Source organism: Nanorana parkeri, unplaced genomic scaffold (assembly GCF_000935625.1).
Source record: "Nanorana parkeri isolate BGI_ZX_2015 unplaced genomic scaffold, ASM93562v1 scaffold98, whole genome shotgun sequence".
Taxonomy (NCBI): Eukaryota; Metazoa; Chordata; class Amphibia; order Anura; family Dicroglossidae; genus Nanorana; species Nanorana parkeri.
In genome coordinates, this window is record NW_017306366.1 from 214224 (window position 1) to 227045 (window position 12822).

Consider the following 12822-nt stretch of genomic DNA (forward strand, 5'->3'; position numbering starts at 1 on the left):
ATTTTAAAAAAAAAAAACACCCCCCCCCCCCCCCCCCAAGGTCAGATCATTTGCAGCGATATTCCCTTTACAATTCATTTAAAAAAAAATACAAAATAATAATAAATGGAGGTTTTCCACAGCTACTGCTCTCGTTTTCATCGGGAGGACACACATACAAACACGGGAGGTTCCGCTAAAAGGAAAACCTCTAGGGACAGAAATATGTCAGCTGCCAACAGAAAGCTTTCACAGGCCCCTAAAGTAGAACTGAAACCAAAACTTTTTTTTTTTTTTTTTAGTCATGGAAAAATAAAAGGGAGGGTTACAACACCTCTGTTTTTGTTTTTTTTACCACCCGTGTCCCATAAGGAGAGCTATTTGTGGAATGTCACCAGCACACCAGATTATTTACTGCAGCAAATGTTCATTTATTGTCGTCTGCTGGTCGGAAGCAATTTCGGGGCCACGCAGGGTCCCCTTCATCAGGCTCAGAGAAGACTTCCACATCCGTGGTCATTTCGAGCACCTGTTTGCATAGCTATACGATATGAGAATCCCAGTAAGGAATACAGCAAGTATCTTGCTTTTTGTTCCATAAAGGAGAGATTTCCCCTTCACTTCCTATGCCATTGCTCTAACAGGAAGTGAGAGGAAATCCCTGGGAGGTCAGCAGGGTCCTGTTCTGGTGACAACAAAATTTTCTTTCAGGGATAACTGTCAAGACAATTTTAGAGGGTCAATCTCGCTAATAGGGACTCCGACAGTAATAAAAACCTGACAAGTTTTTTAATCCCACTCCATTTTGCACTTTAAAGTGTACACATAAAAAGGTAACATTTATAAAACAAAACCAAACAAAAAAAAACCCAAGACAAAAAGACACACCCCACCCCAGTGTATGGGCACCTTTAGTCTAGTTGTGGGCTGACAACACAGAGTATTCGTGGACAAAGGGGTGTCAGCGCTCTCAGTGACTCTGGAAAACTACTTGACCATTCTGTAGTCCCAGATAAGAACTAGGGAGGGTCGGGCCACAGGAGGCAGGGAGCCTCCAATTTTCTAACAAGAACAGGATTTTTTGCACTTATCACGTATAATGGGATATTTAAACAAATCAAAAAGGGATGAATGAAGAAATTCACTGTTCGGGTTCACATACACTTCACAGCTAATTGTAAAGTATTTAAAGGAGAAGTATGAGGCGAGTGATTTCCACTCATCCTCATTAGTTAGAGCCGACCTGCGACAAAGAAGCTGTCACAGAATAGCTCTAGCGCTCGAGAAGGGAGCAAAAACATACCCTCGCTCACTTCCTGATCCGTCTCGACTGCTATATACTGAGCTTTGGGTCACGGGAGGAGGTTAGTATATGTCTTCCCGTGACCCTAAAGAGAACTATGGGATAAAAACGATACCCCTATAGTTCAAAAAAAAGGTAGCGACTTGTTTTAAACACGACTTGAGGCCAACTGCAAGGGCGCTAACAGCCAAGCGCACCCAATTGTATAAAAACTAGATATTGCAACAAGTGTTCATAACCTCATCACTTCGTGTCACCCACCAAACGTCTTACAAGGAATCAGAAATCACATCACCGGGATAGGCTGCTGTCCAAAGTCAGAGAGGGAAATCCTCAGATACCGGTATTAAAAAAACATGACAGCGCCTTCTTCGTTTAGTAAAAGTCTTAAAAATGAAAATGCCATTCTGCTCACACGTTCAGTCCAAATGGTCCGTATATATTCTAGCCTTTCTACTAGTAAGCTCTGAAGAGGGTTTAACTCCTGAAACATGTTATCTTCCTACGTCTCCTGTGTGCACACCGTGTTGAGGAATTATAAGCAGACTACTTGGACTGTACATGCGAGTAGAATGGATTTAATTTTATATACGACTTCTAATAAATGCCATTACACAAAGAGAAGGTGCCGTCTGTTTTCTTACAGCCAAGCACACCTATTATGGCCCGTGTTCAAACATTTCCCAAACTGAAGCTTAAAGGGTGACAAATACAAAAGTCACAAGTTATTACTAAACCAAAAACTTCAATATATTGCAGCCACCACATGTTCACCTGGCAATCCTACCAAGAACACTTCCTTCCCTAGGGTGACAACACTCACTTTATTGTATCCATGGAGAGGCAGCATGGACACCCTAGAACAGGACTACAGAAATCCTCCATAACATAGGGTGAGGGGTTCTGTAGAACCAGAAACAATGCTAAACAGCAAGTACAGCAAAACATAGAAAGCGATTAGCTCACTGGATTTCTGGCGGGATCAACAGGTATTTTTTGCAGTTACTAAAAAGAAACAATACAAGAGTGTTGTATTTGCTGGGTTAAGGCTTATGTCGTTTATAGCACATCCCTGTAAACGGAGTTTGTTTACATTTGTGCAACAGGTTGTTGGCTTTTTAATGGAAGCAAATTGGTCGACTGTAAAGCTGCTTGACCACCTCCATGGCTGCAGTAACGAGCGAACAACCGTTCGCCTATCGTCCCTGCAGTGTATGGAACCAGAAACCACTTCCGATTGACGTGCGGTCATTACCCATCTGATGTGGTCAGGGAAGATGCTAATCAAGCTGGAATGCAGAGGTGACCCCCTAATGTGTCCTAAGAGAGATCTAAAATGTCACATAGGAGGGCTTGTCAGCAAAATTATGTGAAATTAAAAAAAAAAATACAAAAACAAAAAACACGTTTCAGAACCCCTGCCACCTGTAACGTATATATACATGCATGCGTTGGAGGCATCACCACGCACACAAGAGAACAATACTTATAAGTTCATTATTGACTATGTAAACTGATTACCTGTAAAAGGGTTTTAAAGCATCATTTTGTTTTATGGGGTCCTGGGTTTCAGAAAACGTATACTTTGGGGGGGGAGGGGGGGCGTTTATGCATTAAACATGGGGAGGGATTCAAAAACTGCTCAGCAGAGAAAGGGTTCAAGTAATTATGTCAACAGAAAAAAAAAAAATTGTAATATATTGCAGCTTACCAGTCCTTAGAAGTGGTGGCTGCATTCGTTTTCTGTTTTCAGGCTAAGAACATTTTCTGCAAGTACAGAAGAAAATACCTGTTGATCCGGATAGATATCCAGTGTCCTTGCAACTTCCTCTGCACCGAAATAAAAATCTCAAAAAACAAAGTTATCAGCTTTCCCAGCTAACTTCTGTGAACTACACAATCCCTGCTCTCTAGGCAAAAGAAATGGCGCTTGTAGTACAAAATCAGTGAAAACTAAGGCAGCAACCACAACTCAGGACTGGCAAGCTGCAACATATTACATTACAGCAGAGGTCACTGGCTTTCAATACCTGGAGGAAACCCACCCAGGCAAAGGGAGAGCATGCAAACTCCATACACAGTGCCCTGACCAGGATGTGAACCGGGGACCCCAGCAGTACTGCAATGCAGAGGTGCTAACCACTAAGCCTCTGTGCTGCCCATCACTTGGGCGCAACGCGGAACAACTCTATAATACAATGATGCTACAAGAAATTATAGATGAAGTAGGGATATTAAAGTGGACCTTCCATGGCAAACAGATGGTCCACTTTATTGCCAGCCTCTTGACCCCCTCCCAGCATATAGCTTTAAAAATCCATTTGCAATCAAATACAATTTATTAAAAAAACAAAACCCACACCACCGATTCAATGGAACTTTTACAAACCATACACAAACGCATATCAGAAATCCTAATCCATAAAAAATATATCTATGAATAATAAAAGAAAAAACAACCACACAACTTAAAACGCCTTCAACTCCACTAAAGTATTGTTGATACCAGAAATCTAAATACCTTTTTAAGATTGTTCACAATTGACAACGTATAGTTCAGCACGGTCTTAAAATCCCAACACCATGAACACATAACAGTTCTTATAGCAGACAATAGCAGGACTACTTGAATACATTACTGGCAAGCCCCAGATGTATTAATAGAATAATAAAAGAAAGGGATGTACAAGATCTGACAAAAGGACCAAGACGCTCAAATCAGTGGAACCGCATCAAAACTCATGTCAACAAGTGTTGCCATGCACATTAACGCATCTCACATTGCACACTGAGGTGAGTCATGACACATTTTGATGGGTTTTCATCCATGTCAATGGAAATCTAACAGGCAAAGAAGCAAGAGGTGTGAATCAAGCCTCATTCTATTAGGCTCCTCCATTGATATTTCAGTTCTGGAAAAGCCAGGGTCAAATCCAAGCGGAGATGTTCTGTTGTGCGATCAGTATAATGACAGGGATCCTCTCAGTGCACCTTCTGCTGGCGATAGTGAAAGCCGTACTGGCTAGGTCATACTGGCTAGGTCATCAATAAATCAGCCTTTTCCCCTAAAAGCATGGTAGGGTTAGCCAACCAACGCTCTATGTGCAGCTATGTGAAGGAATTTATGGCTCTAGGGGGAGCCGTATCTTTTTGGTGAAGAACAGCAAACATTTGAAGCCTCAACATATAAGAATTGTAAAGCATCACAAAACACAGCGGTTGTCAAGTTTCCCTTTTTTAGCCCGGTATCAGACTAAAACACTCCAAAATTGCACAAAAGTGCAACTGAAGCCAAAACCCTTTCTTTAGGTTTTGGATAGAGTGGAGAGGTATAGTTTTGGATAGAGAAGAGACCCTCCCCATTTGTCCTCGTGACGGTCATCACCAGAATAGGAATAGATGGGGACACTAGTTCCAATGACCCTGGTGACCACCAGTGATTCTCGCTCACTTTGGAGAGATTTCCTCACTTCCAGTAGTGGATATTGAACAGGAAGTGCGGGGAAATTACTGCAGTGAGACACAGATGGCAAAAAATGCTGACAGGTGTTATAACCATCCAATACTCTAACCAAAAGAAAGTTTTAGCTTCCGTTCTACTTTCCATTCCAATCTTTGGAGCCAAATATGTCCAACAGATAATCATTACACAACTATTACAGCACAGTGCAGGAAATCAGTTTCTACCTTTGCCCAAGTGAGGGACAGATTCAATTATTTAACCAGCTTAGGAACCATCTGAACACATACAAGTACATAAAACTCACCTATTCCCCTTCATTCCCAAAGTACATCCAATGAACAAATGGTAAAAATAAGCAATTGGCAGGGACAATACCAATACAGTAGCCAATGTGCAGCACAACAGCTTCTGTGAACAAACAGCCTTACCTAAACTCGTAGGCTTTATAAGTTCATCCAGCAGGTCATAGAAGGGCAGTTTCTGCAGTTTGATGTCCGGGTGGACAGGGTGAAGGTTTGATGTGAGGTGAGGAAGATCCAGTTCATGTTTGGGCCCAAGAAGGGAGACTGGTAGCATTGGGGAAGAGGCAGGGTGGCTGTCATATGAAAGCTGAGGAATGGAGGATGGTGACAAGTTGGTTGGCATGGTGCTGGAGTGCACACTAGGTAGTGAAAAGTCTGCAGGTGTAAGGATTTTTAAGGGAAACCTCCGCCGATACAACTCCTTGATTTTCATTTGTACAGCGGGACTGCAGCCGGCCTTTAACAAGTGCAGAGCTTTGGTCAAGAGTTCGTGTTTGCGACCGTGTTTGTTGCGTCCAGCGTATCCTAGAAGTACTTGCAGCTCAGATACACGAAGGCTCATAACCATTTGCTTAAATAGGAAAAGAGAAACAAGTTATTTTCATGAGAAAAGTGAAATGGTGTCACACAACTTCTTGCATACAAGTATTGAAAATGAAATGCCAAACATTTAAACAACTTTCATTCAAAACATTTCCCACACAAACAAGAATCACCTTTTGCACTTTTCAAACTTAATTACTGCACTGAAATCCAGACAGATCTGACCTCTCAGCAACTTGGTAAGATACCCGTAGACCTGAGCGGGTGTTCAGACACAAGGGCACAATTACAGTGCCAGAGACCATCCAACTGTTGTCTCAAACGCTCCAAAAGTTTTCTTGTTTAGCCTTACAAAGACATTAGTGGTCACCTATCTAAGGCCAACAGTGGGAATTGCCCCAGAAAACCATCGGCCAGCAGTGTCAGTGTCGCAGATGCCACCAGACACAGGTAATTGGAATTCCAATTCTTATCTCTGTTATAGGCATCCTTCACGTATGTAACCAGTAACGAAAGGTGTTCCCCAAAGCTTGCCAGTTATGCATCACCATCCGGACATTTGCAGTGTCACCTGCATCACCTCACCTACACAGCCCAAATCCATTCCTCCCCATAATAGCCAGTGGAGCCTACAGAACATGCAATTCAGATTACACGGGGTAAATAAAATGTCTAGTATCTCTGACTTAGGGGGACCACGTACATCTACCCTGTTTCCCCGAAAATAAGACCTAGTACTATTTTTGTGAATTGATAGAATATAAGACCTACCCCGAAAATAAGACCTAGTTGTGACCATTACCAGGGCTGGTGGTGGCATAAGGGGGAACTTGAGGAGCCGCGGGAGAGAATCAGCGGTGCCAACTAAGCCAGTGCTAGAGGAAGCGAGGTGGCAGTGAAGGGAGCGGAGCCGCAGAAGCTGATGCTTCCTATATAGCACCAGCTCCTGTCACAGGCGGAGTGATACCAAATGCCTGTGAGGAATCCATAGTGAAAGCGCACTTTACTCATTCTGGCCACCGATTGGTTACCAAATTGCTCTTGGAAAGGTACGGCACCCATGATTGCCCTGATCACCCTATTCCTAAATTTGCCACTCACTCCTGTCTTCTACCGGTATTATGGTATGGTAAGACCTACCCCGAAAATAAGACCTAGTGTGTTTTTTTAAACCAAAAAAAATAAATATAAGACAGTGTCTTATTTTTGGGGAAACACGGTATTAGCTGTTACTGCACGTAGAACCTGGCACTTGCAGACTACTGCCTACACCGAGGCCGCGTACCACTAGTGATGCACTTGGGAACACAATGTGCATATAAACGAGACCGCAGGATGACTGCCAAATGCTTCTAGCAACATACATATGTACCAATGTTTAAAAGGCTGCTTAATCAACCCAAGCATAAAGCCATTTTTCTTTTCCTTGAAGGCTATAAATGTGTAAATGCTAATGTGTTCACATCATCTGCATGAAAGTGTAGATTCCTGAGCCAAGGGGCCATGCTCTTCGCGGTCAACCGTTTAGACAAGGGGTAGGCAACACCAGCTGTGGTGAAACTACATACCCCATCAGGCATCTGCCTCTGGCAGTCATGCACGTGGCTGTCAATCTTGCAATGCCTATTTTGAGATTTGTAATTCCATAGCAGCTGGAGGGTCTAAGTTTGCCTACCCCTGGTTTAGACTTTGGATTTGAGGTGCTGCTATTTCACATATGCATTAGCATGCATTGGGTTTAGGCAGCTCAAAAAATAAAAAAATAAAAGGAAAAAAAGGCATGTAGCATTTTGACAAAGCAACGAGCATTGCCAAACGTGCTGCGGTGCAATTCCAGAATGAATGGCAGTGCACCAACACATACTTTAAGTTATTATTATTCCGGATTTATAGAGCATCAACAGTTTACGCAGCGCTTTACAATATAAGGAAGACATTACAGTTCAAGACAAGATGGAAAGGAGGGCCCCACCCGAGGCCCTACAATCTAAAAAGGGAGGAGCAAGTGTTGCATGAGGAGGTAGCTGGGTGGGGATGAATTGTTTGAGAACGTGATGGTTGAGCGGTTAGGTTGAGGTGGGATAGGCTTCAGCAAATAGTAAATACCAATATTGCATGTTAAAATGATAGTCTTCTGAAACCAGCAGGTATAACTTTATGATGCTTTTCACATATTTTCTACTGTCTACTTACCACCTGCTGTGAGGATATTGTTTACAAAGCCCAATAGCTCATGTCCATATGAACACACTTCTGAACCTTCAAAATCGGACAAACCATGCCACCAGGGAGGTTGATTTGGCTGTGCAGGCTCTAACAAGGCTTTGATTCACAAAACAATTACAAAGACCATTAAAAAGGGATGCACCGATATATCGTCAACCGAAACATATCGGCCGAAAATGGCAGTTTTGGCATAATGCCGAAAGTGCCATTTTCCTGCCAATACATCGGCGCATCCCCGATTTCTTTCCTCCCTGCTGCTCTATGTCCCAGCGGGGAGAAGAGAAAGTGACAGCCGGCCAAGCGTCTCCTCCCACACCGATCTGCCGCCTATCACAGTCCGGCAGATCGGTGTGGGGGCGGAGAAGGCGCTGTCACAGGAGGCTGGGCTCTCCTCTCTACACCGCTTGATCAGCCTCCTGTGACAGCGTGTCAGAGAGAAAAGCAAGGTACACACACTCAGCGTGTGTTTGTAGATAATTGAGGACATGGTATGTTGACTATATCCTCAATTATGAATGAATGGGAGTAATCAACATCACCCCCATTCATTCATAATTGTAGTTATAGTAAACAATGTTCTCATGTTATCAATGAACTGGAACACTCAGAGGATTCCTGTTCATTGATAACAGGGAACACAGAAAAAGAGATTGAGGACTTGTGTTCTCAATCTCTTTTTCTATTTTAAAAAGGGAAATATCAGGGGTCTGTTTAGACCCCTAATATTTGCCCGGAGCCCCTAAAAGTAAAGTAAAAAACAAAAATATTTCATAAAAAAATGAATACAAATATAAAAAATTAAAGTTTATAAAAATAAATTTGAAAAAATAAAAAAGACATTTTCGGTATCGGTTTTAAAATTTCCATTTCGGTGCACCTCTCATTAAAATAGCTAACACCTTTAAAATAAAATTGACAAAAAGCCGATAGTTCCCTTTTTAAAATTGCAAAGAGAACAGATCCCAAAGACACACAATTTTAAATGAATGCTACAGATTTAAGAAATATTTAAAAGTAAAATTACATTAACATGTTATAAAGCTTATACACAATTTTAGTGACCGGGTTGACATAGCGTTTAATTTTTATCAGCTTTTGGTTTTCACAAGTAGGATGGAAATGTACCGGGCTGCCACGTTTCATAAACTACTTCTCTATAACAACCAACCGTTAAAAAAAAAAAAAAGTCACAAGTACCACCCTAAAGACACACACAGTGCAGAAATCTTCTAACACTGATCTGTGGAACTCAATTTTCATACAAAAGGAATCCCTAGGCAAGCAAAAGTGAAACCAATTTCTTTGCACGGTTGAACACTTTCACTTCCTGTGTAGTAAGCCCCAATACGAATCCTTTAAGTTTCCCTTTATATTTGGTACGATCATTTCTTTGCTACAGAAACCTCAAAGTGACACTAAACTGAGGAGTTAAATCTTAAAAATACATTCAAAGTATCAAACAATGTTCTCATGTTATCAATGAACTGGAACACTCAGAGGATTCCTGTTCATTGATAACAGGGAACACAGAAAAAGAGATTGAGGACTTGTGTTCTCAATCTCTTTTTCTATTTTAAAAAGGGAAATATCAGGGGTCTGTTTAGACCCCTAATATTTGCCCGGAGCCCCTAAAAGTAAAGTAAAAAACAAAAATATTTCATAAAAAAATGAATACAAATATAAAAAATTAAAGTTTATAAAAATAAATTTGAAAAAATAAAAAAGACATTTTCGGTATCGGTTTTAAAATTTCCATTTCGGTGCACCTCTCATTAAAATAGCTAACACCTTTAAAATAAAATTGACAAAAAGCCGATAGTTCCCTTTTTAAAATTGCAAAGAGAACAGATCCCAAAGACACACAATTTTAAATGAATGCTACAGATTTAAGAAATATTTAAAAGTAAAATTACATTAACATGTTATAAAGCTTATACACAATTTTAGTGACCGGGTTGACATAGCGTTTAATTTTTATCAGCTTTTGGTTTTCACAAGTAGGATGGAAATGTACCGGGCTGCCACGTTTCATAAACTACTTCTCTATAACAACCAACCGTTAAAAAAAAAAAAAAGTCACAAGTACCACCCTAAAGACACACACAGTGCAGAAATCTTCTAACACTGATCTGTGGAACTCAATTTTCATACAAAAGGAATCCCTAGGCAAGCAAAAGTGAAACCAATTTCTTTGCACGGTTGAACACTTTCACTTCCTGTGTAGTAAGCCCCAATACGAATCCTTTAAGTTTCCCTTTATATTTGGTACGATCATTTCTTTGCTACAGAAACCTCAAAGTGACACTAAACTGAGGAGTTAAATCTTAAAAATACATTCAAAGTATCGGAACTGATAACACCATATCTTATTTGTGTATCATTCGGGTGTAGAGCCTCAAATCATCTCTGAATTGGTGCTGACACTGTCCTTCCTTCTGGAGGGTGGCTACTTTTGTTCCCCATGGTCACTGTGTGTGTTGTAAAGTAGTCACCACTCCAAGCTCGCTCCTGTGATGGACTACAATCTCGATACAAATTAGTAAACTAAACGTGAGATTGTAACCCAAGCTCTTAAGATGCTGTTGAGCCCGATTTAAACCCAGTAGATTTGCTGATGGGGCAAAGAACAGGTGGTCATCTGAATAAGGATTAATCAACCACTTCCCCTGCAGACGAAGTGGAGCCAATGCTTCCACCACGATCTTCGTAAAAAAACTAATGGTGCCAAAGAAACCCCACCTTTCCCCTTGGGCTTCTGAGCAGACCAATACTTTTTTGGAGCCCTCTACTAGCCTGGGTTGAACAAGCTCCTCCTTGTTAACTTCTTATCTGCCGTTCTATTCGAAACAGCCTCAAGGTCTGAACTGAAAAGAAGTCTCCTGAAAAAGGGATGCCATACAACTCAACATTGGAGGCAGTATCACCCGAATAGCTCTTTAACCAGAGCCCTGCAAGCTGAATTAACCAAGGCTGTAGATCTAGCAGACAAGCAAACTGACTCCGCAGACGCATTCTAATTGTAAGAAACAGCTTTCAGCAGAATAGGGGATGAATCTAAAAATTTCCTCCTTGGAAGTAGCAACGTTAATATGAACCTTTAACTGCCCATGCCAATGTTCCAGCCAGACAAGTAGTAGCCAGAGCTGGCTACTTCTTTTTGCATTTCCAAAATGCTAAATCTGTATTTTTGGATACTTGGGAGAAAGCTGCATCCAACTTTGGGAATTTAATCCAAGGTAAAATTGGAATCCTCAGGCAGGAAATTGTCTCTGAAGATTTTTTCTAGATCTTACCATTCTTTTTTGAATGGATTCTGACAGGACTTTGTGCACAGGAAAGATGCGATCTTTACACTCAATCTCCTGATGCATACGATCACGCAGAGATGAACGCACTTTTTCCCTAGAGGAAGTAGATCACTTCCTGAAAGCCATTTATACTACTCTTGATATCCAGGAGGAAAGTGTGAAAGGAGATTGTTTACTTTCTTCTTCCACTTGTTCATAATGCTCTGCAGAATCATACTGTGAAAAGAACACAAACTGTCTCCTCATCCTCCAAAGCTTAAGTCTCGGCCTTGGCGGACAACATAAAAGCTTTAGGAAATGGCGAGGCCATGCAAGGCTCAGTCACTTACGGAGTAGGAATATTAGACATATTGGTACAAAACGCCTGAAAAGTAGCCGCCAGCTTATTCTTAACTTAGAGAACTATGGGGTCAGGGATTTTTCCCATAGTTCTCCTAAGGGTCACGGGAGAACACAAACTAGCATCCTCCCGTGACCCAAAGCTCAGTATACCGCAAGCTATAGCTGAGACGCCGCAGCCGGGACGGATCCCGACATTGCTGTCGAGATCCACCCAGCTTCGGGATTGACAGCTGGCTCTGCCTCTGGATAGGCAGAGCCAGCTGTGCCCGCCCCCTCCCCCATCCGTTTCGCCAGTCAGTGCTGCAGGATCGGGGAGGGGATCCCTGCAGGGAGCTGTGAGTGACAGTCACGGCTCTCTGCAGGGATAGAGTGAGAAGCGAGCTAGCGACGGTATGCGTTTGCTCACTTCCCGATCTACTGAGCCGACCTGCGACAGTTTCCTTGTCACAGGTCGGCTCAGATTATGAGGCTGAGTGAAAATCAATCACCTCATACTTCTCCTTCAAGAAATTTCTACACACACAGAGGCAGAATCTTCTCTAGCCAAATCTGAGAAATTGGCTACTTCCAGGAACCTCCTGTCTTAGCTTTATAGGAGGCACATTTTGGAAGCAGGCGGGAACCATTTTCCAGTAACCAGATAAAACATGAGGACCTGAACAAACTCAAATGTAACTAGCAAAACACCAGAAGTGCTACCAATACTAAGGTGCACAGGACTGAGCATTTAAACAATCCAGCGGCCGGAGCCACAAGCCATTCCCTGAAACTGGAAGTGATGTCAGATGCCATCAGGACTGGAGAGAGGATGCTTCATCTCCATGTCCCTCCACTAGCCCACCTGGCAAGGAAGCCTCTGGGGTATACAGGCTCTCCCCGAGCACAGAAAGGGGGAGACTTCCAGAGCACCTCCTGCCAGTAAGAGCTCAAAAAGGTAAAGTATTTTTTTATGGCACGGCAGACACGCCTCCCGCCTGTAGTGCATACACTTTTTTGCGATCACACTGCACGGGAACGCAGGGCATTGCAGTACCACGGGTTCCGTTGCGGGTGGGAGGAATGTCTGCGGTGCCATTGACATGAATGCCACCACCATACCCCAACCTGCAGGGAGGCTTTGTGTATGCGATCCATTGCATTCTTGGCACGATAGTGTGCAATGAAATCACTGGATTGTGTGAACGGGCCCTGAAGGGAGGAGAGGAGCCTGCTTTTAAAATTTGATGATGGGCGTTTCCTATACTGTGAGAGGAGCAAAGCTCTCAAGATGCAGTCCAGAAAGACACTTAGGGAAAACCCCCTATACTAATCCTATACATTGCAAAGTGGTAGCATTGCTGCTGTACTTTTTATTCC

General features: G+C 42.4%; 1 protein-coding gene across 1 annotated transcript in view; it reads right to left on the reverse strand.

The window, feature by feature from the left end:
- Positions 1-12822, reverse strand: part of PIAS1 (protein inhibitor of activated STAT 1) — a 62620-nt gene that overhangs the window by 41955 nt on the left and 7843 nt on the right. The window contains exon 2 of the mRNA XM_018552827.1: positions 5174-5618. Within this exon, the coding sequence (XP_018408329.1) occupies positions 5174-5615 (442 nt within the window). The 5' untranslated portion in view covers positions 5616-5618. The remainder of the gene's footprint in view (positions 1-5173; positions 5619-12822) is intronic.